Here is a 24515-nt window from a genome sequence, read left to right as displayed (position 1 = left end):
TCTTCTCTAGCACCACAATTCAAAAGCATCAATTCTTTGGCACACAGCCTTCTCTATGGTCTAACTCTCACATTCATACATGACTACTGGGCAAATCATAGTTTTGACTATATGACTTTGTCAGCAAAGTGATGTCTCTGCTTTTTAGTATGCTGTCTGGGTTTATCATAGCTTTCTTTCCAAGGAGTAAGTGTCTTCTAATTTCATGGCTGCAGTCACCATACGTGGTGACTTTGGAGCTAAAAAAACAAACCTGCCACTGTTGACACTTTTTCCCCATCTATTTGACATGATGCGATGGGACTGGATGCCTTCATCTTAGTTTTTTTAATGTTGAGTTTTAACCCAGATTTTTCACTCTCCTCTTTCACCCTATCAAGAGGCACTTTTCACTTTCTGCCTCTAGAGTGGTATAATGTGCGTATCTGGGGTTGTTGACATTTCTCACGGCAATCTTGATTCCAGCTTGTGATTCATAAAGCCCAGCATTTCACATGATAGAACTTAAATAAGCAGGGTGACAATAGATAGCTTTGCTATACTCCTTTGCCAATTCTGAACCACTCAGTTATTCCATGCCCAGTTCACTTTGCTTCGTGACCTGCATACAGGATTCTCAGGACACAGGTAAAATGGTGTTGGAGAAGACTCTTGAGAGTCCCCTGGACTGGAAGGAGATCAAACCAGTTAATCCTAAAGGAAATCAGTCCTGAATATTCATTGGAAGGACAGATGGTGAAGCTGAAGCTCCAATACTTTGGCCACCTGATTCGAAGAACTGACTCATTGGAAAAGACCCTGATGCTGGGAAAGACTGAAGACAGGAGGAGAAGGGGATGCCAGAGATGAGATGGTTGGATGGCATCACTGACTCAATGGACATGAGTTTGAGTAAACTCCATGAGTTGGTGCTGGACAGGGAAGCCTGGCATGCTGCAGTCCATGGGGTTGCAAAGAGTTGGACATGACTGAGTGACTGAACTGAGGTAAGATGGTCTGGTATTCCCATTTCGTTAAGAATTTTCCAATTTGTTGTGATACACACAGTCAAAAGATTTAGCATCATCAACGAGGCAGAAGTAGATGTTTTTCTAGAATTCCCTTGCTTACCCTATGATCCAGCCAATGTTGGCAATTTGATCCATGGCTCCTCTGCCTTTTCTAAACCTAGTTCATAGTTCATGCACTGCTGAAGCCTAGCTTGAAGGATTTTAGCATAACTTACTAACACGTGAAATGAGCACAGCTGCACAGTAGTTTGAACATTCTTTGGCACTGCCCTTTTTTGAGGTTGGAATGAAAACTGACCTTTTCCAGACCTGTGGCCCAGCTGAGTTTTTCAAATTTGCTGACACATCACTTTAACAGCATCATCTTTTAGGATTTTAAGTAATCCAGCCGGAATTCCATCATCTCCACTAGCTTTGTTCATAATAATGGTTCTTAAGTCCCACTTGGCTTCACAGTCTAAGATGTCTGGCTCTACATAAGTGACCACGTTATCGTCATGATCCAGTTCATAAAGACTTTTTTTTTGTACAGTTCTTCTATGTATTCCTACTACTTCTTCTTAATCTCTTCTGCTTCTATTTGGTCCTTGCCATTTCTGTCCTTTATTGTGCCCATCCTTGTATGAAATTTTGCCTTGATATCTCCAAATTTCTTGAAGAGATTTCTAGTCTTTCCCATTCTATTCTTTTTCTCTATTTCTTTGCATTGTTCAGTTAAGAAGGCCTTCTAATCTCTCCTTGCTGTTCTCTGTAACCCTGCATTCAGTTGGGTATATCTTTCCCTTCATCCTTGCCTTTGGCTTTTCTTCTTTTCTCAGGAATTCATAAAGACTTCTCAGACAACAACTTTGCCTTCTTGCATTACTTTTTTTTTTTGGGGGGGGGTGGTTTTGCTCACTGCCTCCTGTACAACGTTATGAACCTCCATCCATAGTTTTTCAGGCACTCTGTCTACCAGATGTAATACCTTGAATCTATTCATCACCTGTACTGCATAATAATAAGGGGTTTGATTTAGGTCATACCTGAATAGCCTAGTGGTTTTCCCTACTTTCTTCAATTTAAGCCTGAATTTTGCAATAAGGGGCTCATGATCTGGATCACAGTCAGCACCAGCTATTATTTTTGCTGACTGTATAGAGCTTCTCCATCTTGGGCTGCAAAGAATGTAATCAGTTTGATATCAGTATTGACCATATAATGATGTCTATGTGTAGAGTCATCTTTTGTGTTGTTGAAGGGGGCGTTTGCTCTGACCAGGGGACTCTCTTGACAAAACTCTGTTAGCCTTGACCCTGCTTCATTTTGTACTCCATGGCCAAACTTGCCTGTTACTCCAGGTATCTCTTGACTTCCTACTTTTGCATTCAATCCCCTATGATGAAAATACTTGTAATAAATTTAGACTCATTTGTTCCATCAATTCATGTCTTAGGTAGGTAGCTTCTCCCAGTAATTTAAAAAATTAGACCAGAAAGGTATTAGCAGTACTGATCTACATAAGTGGGTATAAAGCAGATAAAAAAATTTAGGAAAAGTCTCTAAAACAGACTATGTAAAGGGAATGCATAGAATAATGCATATAGAAGGCTATCTTTGTTGCACTGTAATGGAAAATTGAACAAGTTATACCTAAAATGTACTTTAAAATGTAGAATGATCAGGGACAACCAAAGCAATCTTGAAAATGGACAAAGCTAAAAAAATACATGATATCATGACATATTATAAAGCTAAATAACCAAGAGAATATATAGCTAGTACAAAGGGAGACAATTAAAAAAAAAACCGGGTGTCCAGAAGTAGACACACATATATAATCACGTCATTTATGACAGAGGTGACACTGCACACAGTGAGGAAAGACTGACCATTTCAGCAAATGGTGCTGTGCCAACCGAGTATCCACACTGGGAAAACATGAAACCTCCTCCCACGAGACTGAAATAATAAGTGCAAAAGTTAAAACAATTAAATCTTTGAAAGAAAATATCTTAAAGTCCTATGCACTGTGCTAAGTCACTTCAGTCGTGTCCAACCCTTTGTGACCCTATGGACCATGGCCGGCCAGTCTCCTCTGTCAAAGGTATTCTCCAGGCAAGGATACTGGAGTGGGTAGCCGTTTCCTCCTCCAGGGGATCTTCCTGACCCAGGGATCTAACTCGAGTATCTGGCATTGCAGGCAGATTCTTTACAGTTTGAGCCACTAGGGAAGCCCTTAATGTCCCTAATATAAGCAAATACTTCTTAAAGGGGCAGAAAAAAGTACTGGCTGTAAAGGGAAACAAATGGATAAGCTGAGTTACATTGGAATTAAGAATTATTATTCCTCAAAAAACTCTATTAAGGAAAAAAAGAGGCAAGTCACAGAATTGTAGAAAATGGATGCATTAATGTATCTAACAAAGGGTTTGCATGCCAGAAATTTAAAGAATTCATACAAATCAATAACAAAGAAGTCAATAGTATAAGAGAAAATGGGTAAAGAATTAGACACTTCACAAAACCAGTTATAGAAATAGCCAACAAATATATGAAAAATAAATAAAAATTTTCATTTATAATTTTATAAATGAAAATTAAATATATTAATTCATTAGTTATCAAGGAAATGCACACCCCAATGTGACTACCACCACGCAGGTACAGAACTGCTATCACTAACATGACACTAAATATCAAACGTTGGGGAGGATATGGAACAAATGAAATTCGTGGGAGTATAAATTGATAAAACTATTTTAAAAAGTTACTTGATTTTCTGATGATGTAGTAACTCCATGTTAAATATATGGCCAATACAAATGCTTACTTTTGTTCAATAAATTACATGTATAACAGTGAATAGAAATCCCACCTGCCAAAGCCTAAAATGGATTCCATCAATTACAAAACAGATAAAAACTATTGTAAATTTACATAAAATAATACTATAAACCAATGAGAATGAATGAACTACTGCTACATACAATCGCATGAGTGATGTTCACATATCCTGCAAAATAAACAATAAAAACACATACTGTATGAAATCATTCACTGAAAGCTTAAAAACAGGTAATGTTTGGTGGTAGAAATCAATAGAGATTATCTTTAAAAGGCAGGAGGGATGGTCACAGTAAGGGGCCAAGAGAGGGGCTTCTACGCATATGCTTTCATTTTGCAAAAAATCCATTGAACTGTAAAGTTAATGATCTGTGCAATCTTCTGTATGTACTTTATATGTTAGTTTAAAAGTTCACCCGAAAAAGACATAAGAGCCAAATCAAAGGTGCCCCTATAGATCTTAGGGTTTCCGTCATGGCTCAGACAATGGTCAAGGGAATGGCTACCCACTCCAGTATTCTGGCCTAGAGAATCATGGACTGTATAGTCCGTGGGATCACAGTGAGTCGGACACGACTGAGTGACTTTCACTTTCACTTTAGAAAGGAACAAGTCAGCAATGTATGTACTGTGCTGTGCTTCAGTCACTCAGTCTTGTCCAACTCTTTGTGATCCTGTGGACTGTAGCCCACCAGGTACCTCTATCCACAGGGATTTTCCAGGCAAGAATACCAGAGTAGGTTGTCATGACTTCCTCCAGAAGATATTCCTCCTGGGTCTTCCCAACCCAGGGATCGAAACCAGGTCTCCTGCCTTGCAGGCAGATTCTTTACTGTCTGAGTCACCAGAGAAGCCCAATAATATTGGAGTGGGTAGCCTATCCCTTCTTCTGGGCTGGCTTCTACCCAACCCAGAAATCGAACTGGACCCTCCTGCATTGCTGGTGGATTCTTTACCAAAACAATGAATGAAACACATCAAACATACAAAAAAAAAAAAAAAACAAAACAAGAATTTATAATCAAAGTAAGAAAAAAATCATCAGTAATGTTTGAAGATAGTCAATGCATTGACTCATTTAAAAAAACTGGTAAAATAAAGTGAAATAAGCATTATCCTGCCTTTCTTGAAGAATTATACTTCAGGCCAATCAAATAGTTGATGAGAGAACATTCTTTTTAACTGAAGAATTTCAGATAATAAATGCAAAAAATAACAGAATTCAAAACTTGCCCCACTGAAACCCCTAGTGAAATAATGGCATGTGCCTGCTGATGCAATAAGAAGCACAGAGCACCACCTGAATAAAGCCAAAGTTCATCAGTCTCTAGCTCAAAATACCATTTTATAGAAACTGTGATAAAAGAAAAAATTAAATGAATCTCAATGATGCAATCAACCTTATTTAGAATATGGAAATTTTATAGGCCAATTGATCAGATTTTTTCCAAAAATAACTACTGTAGGAGAAAAGGTAGGGGGGACTAGGTGGAGGGCTGACTGTTACACGTTGAAATTTAAGAAATATAGCAATCAAATTCATTCGTGGACTAATTTGGATCTTGATTAAAACATGCCAACTATTAAAAGTTTGTAATCTTTTTTTGTAATCCAGTAAATTTAAAATGGAATATACATTAGATAAAGAATTACTGCGAATGTACTGTAGTGTAGTTGTGTTTTTAAAAGTCATTATTCATTAGAGCTATTACTGAATTATTTACAAATGAAATAATATGTCTGGTGTCTGCTTCCAAACACTCCAGCAAAGGAAAGAGGTAGTGATTTATAAAACAAGATTGGCCAGTTGTTGATTGTTAATCCTTGGTACTCTCAAATGCACACACAGTGGTTCACTTTTGAGTGTGTGTAAAATTTCACAGATAAAGACTTACCCCATCCTTAGCTTTCACCAAGAGATCATAGGTGGCTGGATCTCTTTCCCTGTCAGTGTCTTGAGAAACACAGATGCGCCCATCATGTGGGTCTATCTGGAATGCTTGAGGTGCTTCGTAGCTTTGGAATCCAGCATAAAGAAAATACTCAACAAAGCCATAGAGTCCTGCATCTGCATCGGAGGCTTTTACCTAGGAGACAGAAGGTTGATCAGTGAGGAAAGAGGAATGTCAGCATGACCTTTCAATGGACTACAAATCACCATCCTAATGTGCACAACCAAGTGGTCCACATAGCTATTCACAAAGTGCTGTTATTGTTCAGTCACTCAGTCTTGTTCAACTCTTTGTGACCCCATGGACCACAGCATGCCAGGCTTCCCTGTGCTTCACCATTTCCTGGAGCTTGCTCAAACTCACGTCCATTGAGTCGGTGATGCCATCCAACCATCTCGTCCTCTGTTGTCCCCTTCTCCTCCTGCCTTCAATCTTTCCCAGCATCAGGGTCTTTTCTCATGAGCCAGCTCTTCACATCAGGTGGCCAAAATGTAGGCGTGGTTTTCTCTCTCTTCCCTTACGTTCTGTGACGATACACCTTCACTCTCACCCTCCCTTTTTAAGGTCTCCTTTTCAGTCTCCTTTGCCCATTCCTGTACTTTTATGTCCTCTCTGAAAGTTTGAGTTTCTTGGTCCATTTGCCTTCTTATTCCACTCACTATGCCTAAATGATCTCATCCAATCTCAAGGGTTTAAATCTAGATGCTCACCACCTGATAACTTGTGGATTCCCACTCATTCTCAAACACTTCAAGTGATGAGCTTAGCACTTACCTTCACCCTTTCACAGCAACAAGGACAAAGAAATCAGGCACAACCACTAGTATCCAATCGAGTTAATAGGATTCACCTTGGAGCATGAGCTTTGGCTTTCCTAGGTCAGATTTCCTTCCGGGGGTAATGCCCCCACCAGGGCCCCAGTCATGCAGACTGAACACTACACAGAGATGCCTTTCCCAGGGGGCATGCAGGGGTGAAATCCAGCCTGTGTTCTGCTGGCCAACAGGTGCACTGACATGGAGCTGAAACTGCCCAGAAGAAAGGGCACCTTTCTCTTTAACCAGAGTATGATTTATGCTAGCAGTGATCATATGCTCGGTAGAAAAGAGAAAGCAATCAGAATTATGAAAGCACTTAACTTATTTATACTAACCATTAGAGTATGCAGTTAGAAATACAACAGGCTATTAATAGAATTCAAAATATTCTTGCACTCATAGGCTTGGTGTAATTCTTTTGATATGCAACCCAATTAACTAGTGATAACAAACATCTAGATAGCACTGACAACAAAAGAAGCACTTGAAAGGAAGATCAACCAAAGGAGGAGGAAGAGGAAGAAGGAGAAAGAAAAAAAGAATAAGAACTATATGTTACAGAACACGTTTTATATATATATATATATATATAGACACAGAACACAGCTAAAAAAGGTTAAAACTAGGCTTCAAATTCAGGCAATTGAACAGCAGACTACATGCTACTAAAGATCATGCAATCCTGCCTCTCAAGTATCACCCCTTGTCATTTCATCACTTTATCCTTTATTTACTGAAAAATACTCCTCAAATCCCCTAACCTTCATTCAGTACAGAAGTTGCTAGATGATGCGTAACATCATATGAAGTTTACTTCACAAGCATGTGGCTCTCTCACCAGAGGATCATTAACATGAAGAAAGGCAGCTGACAGTGATGCCTGTGCTCTTGAGTCTTAGCTGACCCTTCTATTCCCCATGGCCAAACCCCAGCTGAGTTCCAAAACACAGAAAAATAGAATGATGACCACTGGAAATATGAGAATTAAGCAGGTCAATTCAGCAAGTCCAATGTCCAACTAAAAGACATTCCAAAATAAGACAGTAGAGGACAGAGACAATGAAAGAAAGGAGCAGCCCTTCTTTGGTTCAGAGGACGTGTTCTGGGGAGGCCCCCAAAGCCACTATGGCAGGGGAGGAGAGAGTGGAAGACACATTCTGGTTTTTAGCTTCCCCAGCCCCTAAGTTAGGTTCCGCTCACATTTCACTGGACGGTTTGTTACATGGCCCCAGCCTAACTCAGAAGGAGACCGGGAAAAGCTGACGATTGCCCAGGCATTTGGTGAATGCAGTCTCGGCCTCAAGTGCCACTGTGTCTCTATATGAATACACGCATATGAGACTATGTAAGTCCCCGAGTAGCCTCTCTATGTAGTAAAATTTAAGCAAGCAGAAAGCATACCCTAAGCAGTCTTTGCAGTGTCATGCCACCATTGATTTCGTTTTGGCAGTTCTACATATTTCTGTCAGGCTTTTTGGAGGGAGGTAAAATAGAAGACAATTAATCACCCATATTTTTAGTAGACCTACTGCTCTCAGTTAAACTCTATATTTAAAAAAAAGTAGTCTATCTTTCATCAGTACAATATACAATAGAAGCTAAACCTTAATTATTGTGTTTCCCAAATGAAATTCCACCCCAATAACACACTCAATAAGCACAAGTTCTCATAAATCTGCCTCTTCATCCTGTTCAATCTTGACCGTGTAACTGCAATGTGGCTTTGGGGGTTATCTCTGTAGCCTCGCCTAGTGGATCTCACTCAGGGACAAGTTTGCCCTCATGAGGGCATTTGGCATTGTCTGGAGACAGTTTTGATTTTCACAACTGGGGAAAGAGTTTTACTGGCATCTCAGGAGTTGAAGCCAGAGATGCAGCTAAACCATGAAAGAACAGACCCTACAACAAAGAATTATCTGGCCCTGAACCTGATGAAACATTTTAAAACTGGCAATATTATTTTCCTCTTTAATTTTTTTCAGCTGACGACACAGTCTTTTACATTTATCTTCACTCTCATCAATCTCATATTCTCAGGCAAAATTATTCATCTTGTGCAACTAGCTAACATGTTTATGAGATATTCTTCTCATCAGATGGGCTGAACCAGGAAATCCACAAACTTCCCCACTACAAAGAACTCAATTCCAAGTACATTTGGTCTACTCCATTCTGTCAGCTGTTAATGATTTAGTAGCCTCAAGTTTCCAAAGACACCAAACATATCTTCTAAAACCATATGGTACTCTCAGTAACTTTGGCTTGATTGGAAGATAAGCACAATGAACTTAAAATTCTAAAATTCATTCTCAGCCTATAATAGCCCATATTAACAAGTAACATGGCTTGTATAAAATGAGTTTCCTTATTTCCAATTTCAAGACCTTTTTCTCACTTGGACTTGTGGCTAGCAAAATATATGGAGGCAAAAGTCGGACAAGAGTGCTGGTAATCAGTGTATGTTATCAGTTCAGACCCTAAGTTTCAGATCATGAAATTAAAAAGTATTCCTCTTCTCTTTATTCAACTCCCTAAAAATAGTGGCCTACTCACTAATAATTGGTCTTGTAAAGTCTACATGTAATTTGGCATTTTTAAGAGGTCTGCATTTTCCAGTTTCCACTGACTTTACACATAAAATTTAGGTAATTTAAAATAATAGAAATGGCTTTGCCAGATCTTTAAGAGAAAATTCTGACTATTGAGTAAATAAGTTGAGTGGGCCCTTTCATCAAGAAATAGCTGCTTCAGAGAAAGAAACTTCTGATTAGAGTCTATGATCTCAGTCCTGTGGGGCTAAATTGGGGATCTAGAGGAGAGCTTTGGAGAAGGCAATGGCACCCCACTCCAGTACTCTTGCCTGGAAAATCCCATGGATGGAGGAGCCTGGAAGGCTGCAGTCCATGGGGTCGCTAAGAGTCAGACACCACTGAGTGACTTCACTTTCACTTTTCATTTTCATGCATTGGAGAAGGAAATGGCAACCCACTCCAGTGTTCTTGCCTGGAGAATCCCAGGGATGGCGGAGCCTGGTGGGCTGCCATCTATGGGGTCGCACAGAGTCGGACACGACTGAAGTGACTTAGCAGCAGCAGCAGCAGCAGCAGAGGAGAGCTTGGGAGGATCTCATCCTTGAATCATTCAAAGAGTCACATCACAGTATCCTCAACGACATCCTTGTTCCTCCTCTCAGTCTCAATTTGCCTGCTTTAGACTGAGAGGAATTTGATAATTTTTACTTTAAACTTATTCTGACTCAAAACAGTTTGTTCTCCCTCCCAGTCTCCCAGCTGGACCTTTCACTAATTTAATGGAGACATTATAAAGATGCAAGCTATTAATAAAACAGTAATACCTCCTTGATTCCATTACTAGCTTCCTGAAATTTAAAGAATTTTTACCACTTCCTTCTTTTTAACATCTGGGTAAGGATTTTTCCACATGAAAATGTCATGTTGAAAAGTCAAAGTTTCAGTCACTCAGTCACGTTCCACTCTTTGTGACCTTGTGGACTGTAGCCCGCCAGGCTTCTCTATCCATGGAATTCTCCAGGCAAGGATACTGGAGTGGGTAATCATTCCCTTCTCTTGGGGATCTTCCCAACCCAGGGATTGAACCCAGATCTCCTACAATGCAGGCAGACTCTTTGACATCCAAGCCACCAGGGAAACCCCTGAATATGTCATGGGAGAAAATGGGAACAATGGCTCTTGAAAACATGTTTTCATGTTCTACAAACACACTGGATCCATCTGCCTTCCCATCACCAGCAGAGCCTCCCTCTACTTAGAAAGGTCTCCTCTTCAACAATTGGGTGCATGCCCAGCCAATCACATTGGCACCCTGAAACCCAAAAATCAACCTAGAGTCATAGGGTGATATATTGTTAGTGACACTATCCTTTATATACTGCTGGGCAATCATATCACACTTAATTCAGTGGTCTCTGTATAGAAGCCTTAGAGCCCAACCTAAAAAACTGAGTGATCAAACACCAAAGATCCTAGGAAAAAAAGGCTACACTTCAAAAATTTTAAATTAAATAACTCATTTTAATTTTTTCTTATTTTAACTTCCAAAATTTCAAAGACTCAGGAACCAGAGATCAAATTGCCAGCATTCGTTGGGTCATGGAGAAAGCAGGGAAATTCCACTGCTTCTGCTTCACTGGTGGCTCAGATGGTAAAGAATCTGCCTGCAATATAGTGAGACCCAAGTTTGATCCATGGGTCAAGAAGGTCCCCTGGAGAAGGGAATGGAAACTCACTCAACTATTCTTGCCTGGAGAACCCCGTGGATAGAAGAGTCTGGTGGGCTACAGTTCGTGGGATTGCAAAGAATCAGACACGACTGAGTGGTTTAACACTTCCACACACTTTCAGTTTCTGTTTCACTGACTACACTAAAGCCTTTGACTGTGTGGATCACAGCAAACTGTGGACAATTCTTAAAGAGATGGGAATACTAGACCAACTTAATACTTCCTGAGAAACTTGTATGCGGGTCAAGAAGCGACAGTTAGAACCTGGCATGGAAGAACAGACTGGTTCAAATTGAGGAAAGGAGTAAGGCAAGACTATATATTGTCACCCTGCTCATTTAGCTTCTATGCAGAGCTCATCACATGAAATGCCGGGCCGCATCAATCACAAGCTTGAGTCGAGACTACTGAGAGAAATATCAACAACTTCAAATATGCAGATAATACCACTCTAACAGCATAAAGTGAAGAGGAACTACAGAGATTCTTGATGCGGGTGAAAGAGAAGAGAGAAAAAGCTGGCTTGGAACTCAACATTAAGAAATCTAAGATCTTGGCATCACGTCCCATGACTTTATGGAAGATGGAAGGGGAAAAAATAGAAGCAATGACACATATTATTTTCTTGGGCTCCAAAATCATGGTGGACAGTAACTGAAGTAATGAAATTAAAAGATGCTTGCTCCTTGGAAGAAAAGTTATCACAAATCTAGACAGTATATTAAAAAGCAGATACATCACATTGCCAACAAAGGTCCATACAGCCAAAGCTATGATTTTTTAAGTAGTCATGTACAGATGTGAGAATTGGACCATAAAGAAAGCTAGGCTTTCAAATTGTGGTGCTGGAGAAGACTTACAAGAGTCCCTTTGACAGCAAGGAGATCAAACCAGCCAATCCTAAAGGAAGTCAACCCTGAATATTCATTGGAAGGGCTGATACTGAAGCTTAAACTCAAATACTTTGGCCACCTGATACAAAGAGCCCACTCATTGGAAAAGACCCTGATGTTGGGAAAGGCTGAAGGCCAAGAGGATAAGGGTGCAGCAGAGAATGAGATGGTTTGATAGCATCACTGACTCAATGGACATGAATTTGAGGAAACTCTGGGAGATAATGATGGACAGGGGAGTTTGACATGTGACATGGGTCGCAAATAGTCGGCCATGACTTAGCGACTGAAAAACAACAATTTCCAAAATCTCTACCATGAGCATAAACTAGTTTGAAGAACCAAGGTTACTGACACAACATACTCACACACAGATCTTCAAATAGAAATAAAAGAAGAAGAAAGAAATGCAAAATAACTTTATACATTGAAGCACTTTTTATACTGGCCAGTCACGGATGTAACAGCTAAAACAGGGCTTCCCTGGTAGCTCAGCTGCTGAAGAATCCACTTGCAATGTATGAGATTCCAGTTCAATTCCTGAGTCAGGAAGATCCCATGGAGAAGGGATAGGCTACCCACTCCAGTGTTCTTGGGCTAGCCTGGTGACTCAGACAGTAAAGAAGCCACCTGCAATGTGGGAGACCTGGCTTTCATCCCTGCATTGTGAAGACCCCCTGGAGGAGACCATGGCAACCCACTCTAGTATTCTTGCCTGGAGAACCCCCATGGACAGAGAAGCCTGGAAGGCTACAGTCCACGGGATCACAAAGAGTTGGACACGACTGAGTGACTAAGCACAACAATGCCGGCTAAACCAGGGTTATAGTATTTCAACAGAAGCTGGATTCAGCACTGGGGACCACAATGGAATCAAATATGCCACTCTTGAATACAATTTTGGCAAGTTCACCAATGTCAAGGTCTTACCAAATCTAACAGTCAAAATCGGGCCCTTATTTTGTACACCACTCAGCTGCTTTCACACAGCTAATCATTTCCTTCTCATTGAAACTCTTCTTCATCAGTGACCACACTCTGACTCTCTCTCCTACATTTCACTGACTACCTTTAGTTTTCTTTACTGCCTCTGTGTTCTCTCTGACTTCTGAATACTGTTGTGCTCTGGAGATCAGTCTTGGGACCGCTTGGCTTTTCAATCCACAGTCATTACCTGTACTGGGCTGAAAGGTGGCCAATACAAAAGACACATGACGAAAGGTGGTCCCCAAAAGACACGTCTGCCTCCTAATCCTTTGAAACTGTGATTTTACTTTATTTTATAAAATAGTGAATCCTAGCTTGTATTGCCAAAGTTGTGATTAAGGATTCTGAGAAGAGTTTATCCTGGATAAACTTTATCAGATGAACTTTTAATCCAATGCACAGAAGAGGAGGAAGCAATGTGACCATGGAAGCAGAGACTGGAGTGATGTGGCTACAAGTCAAGGAGCACTTTACAGGTGTCAGAAGCTGGAAAAAAACAAAGTGACTTCCCAATAAAGCCCTTGGAGGGACTAAGGACCTGCTAGATTTTGTTCTTCTAGCCTCCAGAACTACAAGCAACAAGAATTACTATATTCTTAAGACACAAAGTTCATGACTATTTGTAATCGAAGCCCTAGGAAACAATATGCACCTTGAGTGATCCGACCCAACCCCACGGCATTAAACCAACACATATTCCTCCAATACTTGGTCTTGTGCCCCAGATTCATACATCGTCCAATTAATTAAACCTCTGAAGTGACTAAAAGCAGAGCACATCATGTGAAATGTCAGTGTGGATGAATCACAATCTGATATCAAGATTGCTAAAATAAATATTAAAAACTTCAGATATGGAGGTGAAACCACCCTAATGGCAGAAAGTGAAGAGGAACTAAAGAGTCTCTTGAAGGGATAGAAGAGCAGAATGGAAAAGCTGGCTTAAAACTCAACATTAAAGAAACTAAGATCATGGCATCTGGTCCCATCACTTTATGGCAGATGGAAGAGGAAAAGTGGAAGCAGTGGCAGATTTTCTTTTCTTGGGCTCCAAAATCACTGCAGATGGTGGCTGTAGCCATGAAATTAAAAGATGCTTACTTCTTGGAAGGAAAGCTATGACAATCCTAGACAGTTTATTAAAAAGTAAAGACATCACTTTGCCTACAAAGGTCCATATAGACAAAGCTATGGTTTTCCCAGTAGTCATGTATGAATGTGAGAGTTGGACCATAAAGAAGATTGAGTGCCTAAGAATTGATGCTTTTGATTTGTGATGTTAAAGACTCTTGAGAGTCTCCTGGACTGAAAGGAGTCAAACCAGTCAATCCTAAAGGAAATCAATCTTGAGTATTCATTGGAAAGACTGATGCTGAAGCTCCAATACTTTGGCCACCTGATGTGAAGAGGGGACTTATTGCAAAAGACCCAGATGCTGGGAAAGATTGAAGGCAAAAGGAGAAGATGATGGCAGAGGATGAGATGGTTGGATGGCATCACCGACTCAATGGACATGAGTTTGAACAAACTCTAGGAGATAGTGAAGGACAGAGAGGCCTGGCGTGCTGCAGTCCATGGGGCTGCAAAGAGTTGGACATGACTTAATGACTGAACAACAACAAGTGACTAATAGGTACTTCCAATGTACCGATTCCCACCACTCCAACATCCACTGCTCTGCCAGTGATTTTAATGAATAGCACCACCACTCACTTATTATATTGGCAGCCAGAGAGATACTACTGAAACACCAAATCATGTTACTCTCCTGCTCAGAATCTTCCAACTGCTTCCCATACTCATGAAACCCAACTCTTTCATTTGACCCCTTTCTCTGACCTCATCTCCCACTGCTTTCTGACTCACTCACTATCCTCTGGATACACTGATCTTCTTGATGAATCTATATAATGTATACTGTATACAGGTATAACTGTATACCAGTTATACATGTATGAAAATGAAAGTGAAGTTGCTCAGTCGTGTCTGACTCTTTGTGACCCGTGGACTGCAGCCCACCAAGCTCCTCTGTCCATGGGATTCTCCAGGCAAGAATACTGGAGTGGGTTACCATTTCCTTCTCCAGGGGGTCTTCCCAACACAGGGATCAAACCCAGGTCTCCCACATTGCAGGCAGATGCTTTAACCTCTGCGCCACCAGGAAAGCCCTTAAATACAAGAATACAGTCTCTCAGAAAACCTCATATAGAGACACAGAACCTCAGATCCAAGTACTAACATCAAAGATTTCAAAGGGAGGAAAGGAAGCCAGGTTGAAAGAAGAAGGGGGAGGAGGCAGGAGAGGGGGGGCGAAAGGGGTGGCCTTACAGACATCTCCTGCCACCTACAGGTAACCAGGCGTTATGGGACTTTTCCCTGGGCCTCCAGAGAAGGGAGGACTGGAACTCGGCCCTACCAGAAATCAGACCAGACCAGAACCAGAATTTGAGTTCTCTGCCAAGAGGAGGTAATCAGCCTCCAATCCTCAGCTCAGGCTGAGAGCCCTTCGACCAGATTCCTGCATCCAGGACCGGGGGACTAGAAAAACGGGGAAGGATATGAAGGGTTAAGGAGAGGAAAGAGAGAGGGAAGGGGAGAGAGGTCAATAAAGTCTCTTGTTCCTTACCGGTCAGGGTACTCTGGCCAGTTGTCCGCGTCAGGAGACCAGGGACAAAACGGTCCCAGTTGCGGCCTCTGGCTCTGGTCCATTGGCAGGCAAGCTGGCCCCTGAGTATCCTGAGTGGTCAGGATGTCAGCCTCAGCGAAGAAGAGTCCCACCAGAGTCGCCATTTGTTGCAGGAAGAGGGACCCCTTCCAGGGCCCGAAACTGGGCTCTTGTCTAACACTCGGAAATGAATTGTCCAAGGAGACACATGTGCTGACAAAGCAAGAGATTTTATTGGGAAAGGGCACCCGGGTGGAGAGCAGTAGGGTAAGGGAACCCAGGAGAACTGCTCATGTATATCTGATAGCTTATTGTGAACTGTGTCAGATCTGTGATCTCGGAAGAGAATTTGGCTTCAGGACAAGGGACAAGGCTTCAGGCACTCAGAACTTCATGTGGCAAAAGTTTTACTACAGTGAAAAAGGGAAAGAGAAGCTTCTGACATCAGAACAGGGTGGGGCACTCTCTGCCTGCTTAGTAATTTAGGTGGGGCTTTATATACTTTTTTCATTGGTTACTAAGAATAGATTAAAAGGATGTCTCAAGGTTTTAAAGGTCTTACCAGACTCACTCCCACAGCATACATCTTAAGATAACAGGATCAGTTAGAAGGTTCTTGTTAAGAAGGAGAAACATGTCCTGGAGCAAGATATATTCTTGTTACATAGTCATTAAGTACAGAGTTTAAGGAAAACAAACCCTTGAGCAAGTTGTGTTGCTTTTGTTATGTAATCATTAGCTCTGGGCTTAAAGAAAGTTAGTCTTAGAAAAAGCAGATCATTGCCATAACAACTCATAGCTTAAGAAAAAAAGTCTTATGTGACTAAGACAAAGCAAAGTAGAAAAAAAAATTGTCCTTTTCTCCTCCTCTAGGGCCCCGGATTTGTTATCAACCTACTTAAGAATTAACTCTCTCATAACTTCCTCATTTCCTTCAAGTGTCTGTAAACACCACCTAATCCCCCACAAAGGACTTTCCTGATCACCTTACACGAGTGCCACCCTCTGCCCTTTACTTTGCTTTGAATTTCTTCAGAGTGCTTATTTCTACACTACAGTACATGCTTCTGTGTATTTATGTAATATTTGTCTTCCCCACTGGAATTATCCTGCTCCCTGCTACAACCCCAGCACCAACAACAGCAGTACCTGGCTCATGGTGAAGAGGCTCTAAAACTGTGCTGTATGAATGAAGGAAGGAATATTTTCTTATTCCTAAGACACAATCTATCAGCTAAGCTATATCATTATATAACAAAATCCAAAATGTTAAAAATGGCAAAAGGAAAAGAAAATCATCCTCAGGCATGTGAAAATTGGAAACAGAACTGTGTTTTATCTTCAGTTTTTAAAATGTGTTTTCAGAGAAGTTGATAAAGGCATTAGATGAATAAACTGAATATATAGTTTCAAGTTAAAAATTAAAAAGTTTACTTCTCTGATAATGTTTTTATTGAGAAATGAGATTAAAAGATGACTAATCCCAATGCTTATTATGCCCCCTCCACGAAAAAAAAAAAAAAAAAAAACAGCCAAAGGAAATTTTGTGAAAAGAGATCAATGGGTAGGAATAGGGTGGTAACTTGTTTTACAAAGTTATTACAAAGTCTTAAATTAAAAAACAGCATGACCTTGAAGGAAAAAACAAAAGAGAGAGAATTGGCAGGCAGGTCAATAGAACACAAAAGTAGGACCTGAAACAGATCCTGATAAACCTTTTTTTTTTTTTCTTTTTTGGTATTACAAAGAAAACATCATAAACCATGGAGGAATGTGGGTTTATCCATGTAAGTTGCTAGAAAAATTGGCAAAGTACATGGGGGGGGGGGAAATCAAGTTTGCTATTAACCTCACACCAAAATAAATTCTACACAGATATGTTAAATGTAAATAATGAAATCATTTAAGGCACAATGAATATATAGGGAAATTCTTGGCTGATTCTTACACTGGAAAGAAATTTCAAAGCAAAAGGAATTACAAAACTAAAACAGATGGACAGAAATCACAAAGGGAAAAGTCAATACAATGACTGCATAACCATGTAAAACTCTACTATGTTAAAAATAACCACAAACACAAAATTTCAATGCAAGTTAGTTATGATATCTGTAAGAAATGTAAAAAACATATTAATATGGAGATAACTCTTTAAAAATAATACTGATTTCTTATTACAAAAAATTAGGCAAAGGACATAAATCATTTATAGAAGAATAAATATATGTAAGATTTTCAACTCACTAATAGTAAAATAGGTGAAAAATAAAATAATATACTTTAACACTGGTAATCATTAAAACTGTCAACTATTAAAATAATTGACAATCATTAAGTTAATAGCCAGTTGGTAATCATGATGTGTGTGTGCGTGTGTGTGCATGTATGTGCACACACACTTAGTCATGTCCAACTCCTTGAGACCCCATGGACTGCACCCTGCCAACCTCCTCTGTCCATGGGATTTCCCAGGCACAGGAGTGGGTTGACATTTCCTCCCCCAGGGGATCTTCCTGACCTAGGGATCAAGCCTGCATCTCTTGCACTGCCAGGCAATTCTTTAACGCTATTGCCACCTGGCAATCATTAAAACTCATGTTAAGTGTGGCAAAGATGAAATAAACATGCAGTCATTTTTAAAGCCTATCTGGAAAGTAACTTTGTTTTTACCATATACATCTGGTAAGCATTCTCCTAAAACCTAAAAATAAACCTTGACCCAGTTAGTATTTTTCTAGGAATATATGTAGCCAAATACTTGTATAAAAGATATACCTGTGGTGGATTCATGTTGATGTATGGCAAAACCAATACAATATTGTAAAGTAATTAACCTCCAATTAAAATAAATAACTTTATTTTTTTAAAAAAGGAAAAAAATAGTATAGGATTATTTAATCTAAAACCCAAATGTCCACAATAAAATAATTATTATATAAATTATAATTTATCCATATGATAAAAAATCAATGTATTCATGGAAACTATGACTATATATAAAGACATATATTAAGTGAAAAAATACAAGTAAATATATATATATATAAAACATATCCCATTTATGCAAAAAAATGCAACATATAGAATAAAATCAAAAGGATATAAATCAGAGGAGCTAACACTTCCAAACTCATTTTATGAGGCCACTGTTACCTCAATACAAAAAATAGATAAAGACACTACAAGAAAAGAAAATTATAGGCCAACATCCCGGATATTATAGATGCAGAAATCCTCAACAAACTATTAGCAACTATTAGCAAATCAGACTTAATAATACATTAAAATGATTATGCACCAGGATCAAATATGGTTCAATATCCACAAATCAATCAATGTGACATGCTACATTAACAAAATGAAAGATAAAAATCATGTGATCATATGAAGAGATACAGAAAAAGCATTTGACATAAAAGTGAATACCCACTAATGATTAAAAAAAAAAAAAAACAGCAAGACTGCCTTTATTTTTAGATAAAATTGTATTATATACAGAAAACTTAAACACTTAACAAATATTGTTAATAAACGAGTTCAGTGATGTTGCCAGGTATAAAATCAATATACAAAAATCTGTTGCATTTATAAACACAAATTATGAATTATCAGAGATTTTTTAAAAAAGAAATCCCATTTACAATTACATAAAAAACTCATAAAATACCTAGGAATATATTTAACCTAGGTGGAAAACCTTATATTGAAAGCAGCAAGACATTGATAAAAGAAATAGAAGCAAATAAATAGAAATATATTCTGTGCTCATGGATTGGAAGAACTAATATTGTTAAAATGTCCATTCTATAAAAGCAAATTACAGTTCTGTGTAATTCCAAAGGCATTTTTCACAAATACAGAACAAATAATCCTAAAATTTGTGTAGAACCATGTGAGAACCCAAATGGCCAAAATAATCTTGAGGAAGAAGATCAAAGCTGGAGGCATCTCACTTTCTGATTTCAAATTATATTACAAAGCTGTAGTAATCAAAACAGCATGGTGCTTGCATAAAAATAGTAACATAGATCAGTGGAGCATGCTAGAGAGCCCAGAAAGCAACCCACACTCAAACTCACTTCCATCGAGTCGGTGATGCCATCCAGCCATCTCATCCTCTGTCGTCCCCTTTTCCTCCTGCCCCCAATCCCTCCCACCATCAGAGTCTTTTCCAATGAGTCAACTCTTCACATGAGGTGGCCAAAGTACTGGAGTTTCAGCTTTAGCACCATTCCTTCCAAAGAACACTCAGGACTGATCTCCTTCAGAATGGACTGGTTGGATCTGCTTGCAGTCCAAGGGACTCTCAAGAGTCTTCTCCAACACCACAGTTCAAAAGCATCAATTCTTCGGTGCTCAGCTTTCTTCACAGTCCAACTCTCACATCCACACATGACCACTGGAAAAACTATAGCCTTGACTAGACGGACCTTTGTTGGCAAAGTAATGTCTCTGCTTTTGAATATGCTATGTAGGTTGGTCATAACTTTCCTTTCAAGGAGTAAGCATCTTTTAATTTCATGGCTGCAGTCACCATCTGCAGTGATTTTGGAGCCCAGAAAAATAAAGTCTGACACTGTTTCCACTGTTTCCCCATCTATTTGCCATGAAGTGATGGGACCAGATGCCATGATCTTAGTTTATACACAGGGAGGTACTATTCGTTATGAAAAAGCAGTCCTGTCATGTGCCACAACCTTGAGGGCATTATGCTAATTGAGATGTCAGACAAAAACAAATACTGCATGGTACTACTGATAGGTAGGTCTTAACAGTCAAACTCCCTGAGACAGATAGTAGAAAAGTGTTTGCCTGGGGTGGAAGAAATAGGCGGAGTTTGGTAAAAGGGTATAAACTTCAGCTGTAAGATGAATAAGGTCTGAGGATCCAATATAAAACATGGTGACCACAGTTGATAACACTGTACTGTATAATTGAAATATGCTAAAAAATCTGGCTTAAAACTCAACATTCAAAAACAAGCAACAGACTTGATCTGGGCCATATGCCAGTTTATCAACCCCCAATCTAAAGCATAAGCAGAGGACTTCCCTGGTAGTCCAGTGGATAAGAATCTGCCTGCCAATGCAGGGAACATGGGTTCAGTCCCTGGTCTGAGAAGATTTCACATGCCATGGGGCAAATATGCCCATGGGCCACAACTACTGAGTCTGCACTCTAGAGCCCTCGAGCCGAAACTACTGAAGAGGAACTAAATAGACTCTTGATGAAGGTGAAAGAGGAGAGTGAAAAAACTGGCTTGAAACTCAACATTCAAAACACTAAGTGCATGGCATCCAGTCCTATCACTTCATGGCAAATAGGGAAAAAATGGAAAGAGTGACAGACTTTATTTTCTTGGGCTCCAAAATCACTGCAGACAGTGACTGCAGCCATGAAATTAAAAGATGCTTGCTCCTTGGAAGAAAAGCTATGACAAACCAAGATAGTGTCTTAAAAAGAAAAGACTTCACTTTGCTGACAAAGGTCTGTATAGTCAAAGCTATGGTTTTTCCAGCAGTCATATTCAGATGTGAGAGTTGGACCATAAAGAAGGCTGAGCGCTGAAGAAGTGATGCTTTCGAACTGCGGTGCTAGAGAAGACTCTTGAGGGTCTGTTGGACAGCAAGGAGATCAAACCAGTCAATCCTAATGGAAATCAACCTTGAATATTCATTGAAAAGACTGATGCTGAAACTGAAGCTCCAATACTTTGGCTGCATGATCCAAGATCTGACTCACTGGAAAATATCCTGATGCTGGGAAAGATTGAAAACAGGAGGAGAAAAAAAAAAAAAAGAAAACAGGAGGAGAAGTGGGCAACAGATGATGAGATGGTTGGATGGCATCATCAGTTCAATGGACGAGTTTGAACAAACTTCTAGTGATAGCAAAGGAGAGGGAAGCCCGGTGTGCTGCACTCCATGGGGATCACAAAGAGGTGAACATAACTGAGAGACTGAACAACAAAAAGAGACTTAGGGACTAGAACTAAATGTTCACACACACACACACAGGATAATTCAGTGATGGTTGTGTTACTTAACTAGATAAGGTCAAGAATCCAATCATCACATTGTAGACTTGAAATAACTTCCAATTCTATGGGTAGATTATATCTCAATAAAGCATAAAGGACATGGCGTAGCAACTAAACAACAATAACAAAACATAAATGAGACGAATGTTAAATAATGCAATGTGGGGGATAAGTGGTTTTGTTCTTATTTCATTCAATTTTTTTGTCCAAATTTTCATATAGTTTTATTGAAACAATATTATGACAAAGAAGCTGAGCATCAAAAATGCTAAACCTAAAAAAGAATTTTATTTAATAGGCATTTGTCATCTATTTATTCAGCTATTTGCAAGTGCATCCTCTAGTACTTCATTCCTGAAGACCCACTTAAGCACAGACATATGAGAGCATTATAAGGCCTAGGGCATTACTGACCTCTGAATCAGGCATCTGCAAGTTTTTTCTGTAAAGAGTCAGATAATAAGTGTTACTATTTTAGGCTTTTCAGATTACAAGGCCTCTTTTAACTCAATTCTGCCATTTTACCGTGAAAGAGCCATAGATGATACGTAAGTGAATGGCTTTGTTCCAAAAAATAGTTTTATTTATAAGCACCAAATTTGATTTTATAATTTTCACTTATGACAAAATATTACTTCTGTTTCTGTTTTCAATCATTTAAAGATATAAAAATGTTCTTAGCTCACAGGTGTTACAAATACAGGCAACAAATTGGATATAGTCCATATGCCAGTTTGTCAACTCCCAATCTAAAACATAAGCAGAGGACTTTCCTGGTGGAGAGTGGATAAGAATCCACCTGCCATTGCAGGAAACAGGGGTTCCATTCCTGGTCTCAAAGATTCCACATGCCATGGGGCAACTACACCCACGGACCACAGCTACTGAGCCTGCACCCTAGATCTCAAGAGCCACAATACTGAAGCCCATGAACTCTAGTCTGTGCTCCACAAGAGAAGCCACCTCAACGAGAAGGCTTCTACCACAATGAAGAGTAGCCTTCCACTTGCCGCAACTAGAGAAAAGCCTGTGCGTAGCAACTAAGATCCAGTGCAGCCAAAAAAACAGAATAAAAAACAAAGGCGTAGGGAGAAATCTCTTAGAAAAAGTCAGCACTTCAGGACCAAGAGAGTAACTTGGAAGTGACTTCAGTCTAGAGTGTATTAGGGGCTCATTTGAGACCCCATATTTGAGCTGGTTTTATAGGCAAGTTTACTCTCCATTCATCATCGCTATCTCTATGTTGTATTCCTACAGTAAAGCTAAATTTTAAAATAAAAGAGAAGCAGCAGGAGTGGAGGAAGAAGAAAAAGAATCAAACCATTTCATCTTATTTCTGGCCCCAGACAAATGTTTTCACTAAGTTAAATCGTTATGGCATGCCTTTATAATGCTTGTCGTTGGAAAATTAAAACTAAAAACATTACCTACTTTTGTGAAGATCCTTTAACTTTACATTTAAACACACACACACTCGAATCAAATAAAACTAAAACCCCCAAAACATCCAATGTACCTGTGCTACGGGGAATCAAAGGAAGTTAAAGTTTCAGGAACTACAGCCCAGGAAGTGCTCCTCCCAGAGTTCTTTTCTACCAATAACACTTAATGAGGTAGAATCTTCCACCGCACATAAGATTCTTTTCTTTAAAAGAATAATTAACTGATAGTTATAAAAACTAGGTTGCCATAATAGCTGATCCACTGATTGGTATGTTCAAACTCATACTTGCCTTTGACTTATTAACTATTTCAGCGATCTGATTTAGGTTTTTTATATTCTTAATACTCTTGTGGCAAAAGAACAGATAGAAATACTGAAAGCAATTTTAAGTAACTGGTTAACTCAATACTAATATTAAATGGGGAGGGGGGGTTCAGGATGGGGAACATGGGAATACCTGTGGCGGATTCATGTTGATGTATGGCAAAACCAATACAATATTGTAAAGTAATTAACCTCCAATTAAAATAAATAAATTTATATTAAAAAAAATCAACTCACTTCATAAGTAGTAATTCACACACATACACACACACACACACATGAAGTAGCCCAAAATATACCTACATCATCTTTTACTTCCAGATACATGCTCAGACAGTAAAGACTGTCCTCAATGTGCAAGACCCAGGCTCGATCCCTAGGTCAGGAAGATTCCCTGAAGAAGGGAATGGCTATTCACTCCAGTATTCTTGCCTGAAGAATTCCATGGACAGAGAAACCTGGTAGGCTACAGTCCATGGGATCGCAGAAGAGTCAGACATAACTGAGTGAATAACACACACACACACCTGAAAACTTCTAGTTTCACAAGTTTTAACTGCATGAGTTTCTTCAGTTTCAAGGTCTCTGTTTAATTGTTTATATAGAATTAGCATTACAAGTGTTAGTAACAAAAGCAAAATCCTCTTGGCTGTGGTTCTTCTTATCATCTAACATTCACAGCCATCCTCTGTCTCATTTTCACAAACAGTATCACAGTAAAACTTTTTTAATTGTTTAAGACATCTGTCATTTTCAAACATTTTACAGTACTCTCATAATCAATCTATAATAAAATGGAAAAAATGTGTTTCAAGAATAAATAAATGTTTAATTGCATGTTTTCATGGTATTCTTACAACTATCTGGAAACAAAAAGAATTACATGATAAATATTTTGTGTATCCAAAAATAAACTTGTATTACAAATACTATATGATTATCAGAGATGTTTACAATGTCTAATACCATAAATCCTTAAATAACTAACAAATTCATGAAAGGATCTTAGCTAAATATTTTCTCCAAGGTTTTATTTCCCTGAAGCCCAGACATAAATTCTTTAGCCGTTATGAGTCTTACATATGATGAAACTTGGCAGAAGAAACAGGGATTATAAAAGCTGATATATCTTATTTCTTCCTACCTCTAGGATTTCACAGTGGGATTTATTTTCATATCTGCCTCATATGCACATTCATTAGTGCTTACAAACCGCTTCGTCAACATCTCTCCTTCTCTCTCTGGATTCCCTGCTTTGGTGACCTCATCCAGTCTCCTTGTTTTAAATACCTCCT

The 24515-nt window shown here is 39.2% G+C and overlaps 1 protein-coding gene across 2 annotated transcripts in view; it reads right to left on the bottom strand.

Moving 5' to 3' along the window:
• Positions 1–24515, bottom strand: part of DCHS2 (dachsous cadherin-related 2) — a 315935-nt gene that overhangs the window by 182449 nt on the left and 108971 nt on the right. For both annotated transcript variants that reach the window (XM_086346222.1, XM_086346221.1), the window contains exon 2: positions 5732–5923. In XM_086346222.1, the coding sequence (XP_086202348.1) occupies positions 5732–5923 (192 nt within the window). The remainder of the gene's footprint in view (positions 1–5731; positions 5924–24515) is intronic.

The sequence above is a fragment of the Bos grunniens genome, chromosome 17, assembly GCF_055505025.1.
Source record: "Bos grunniens cultivar Pamir isolate PY7600 chromosome 17, Bosgru_T2T1.0, whole genome shotgun sequence".
In the NCBI taxonomy this organism is placed as follows: domain Eukaryota; kingdom Metazoa; phylum Chordata; class Mammalia; order Artiodactyla; family Bovidae; genus Bos; species Bos grunniens.
This window is presented reverse-complemented; position numbering and strand designations above follow the sequence as displayed.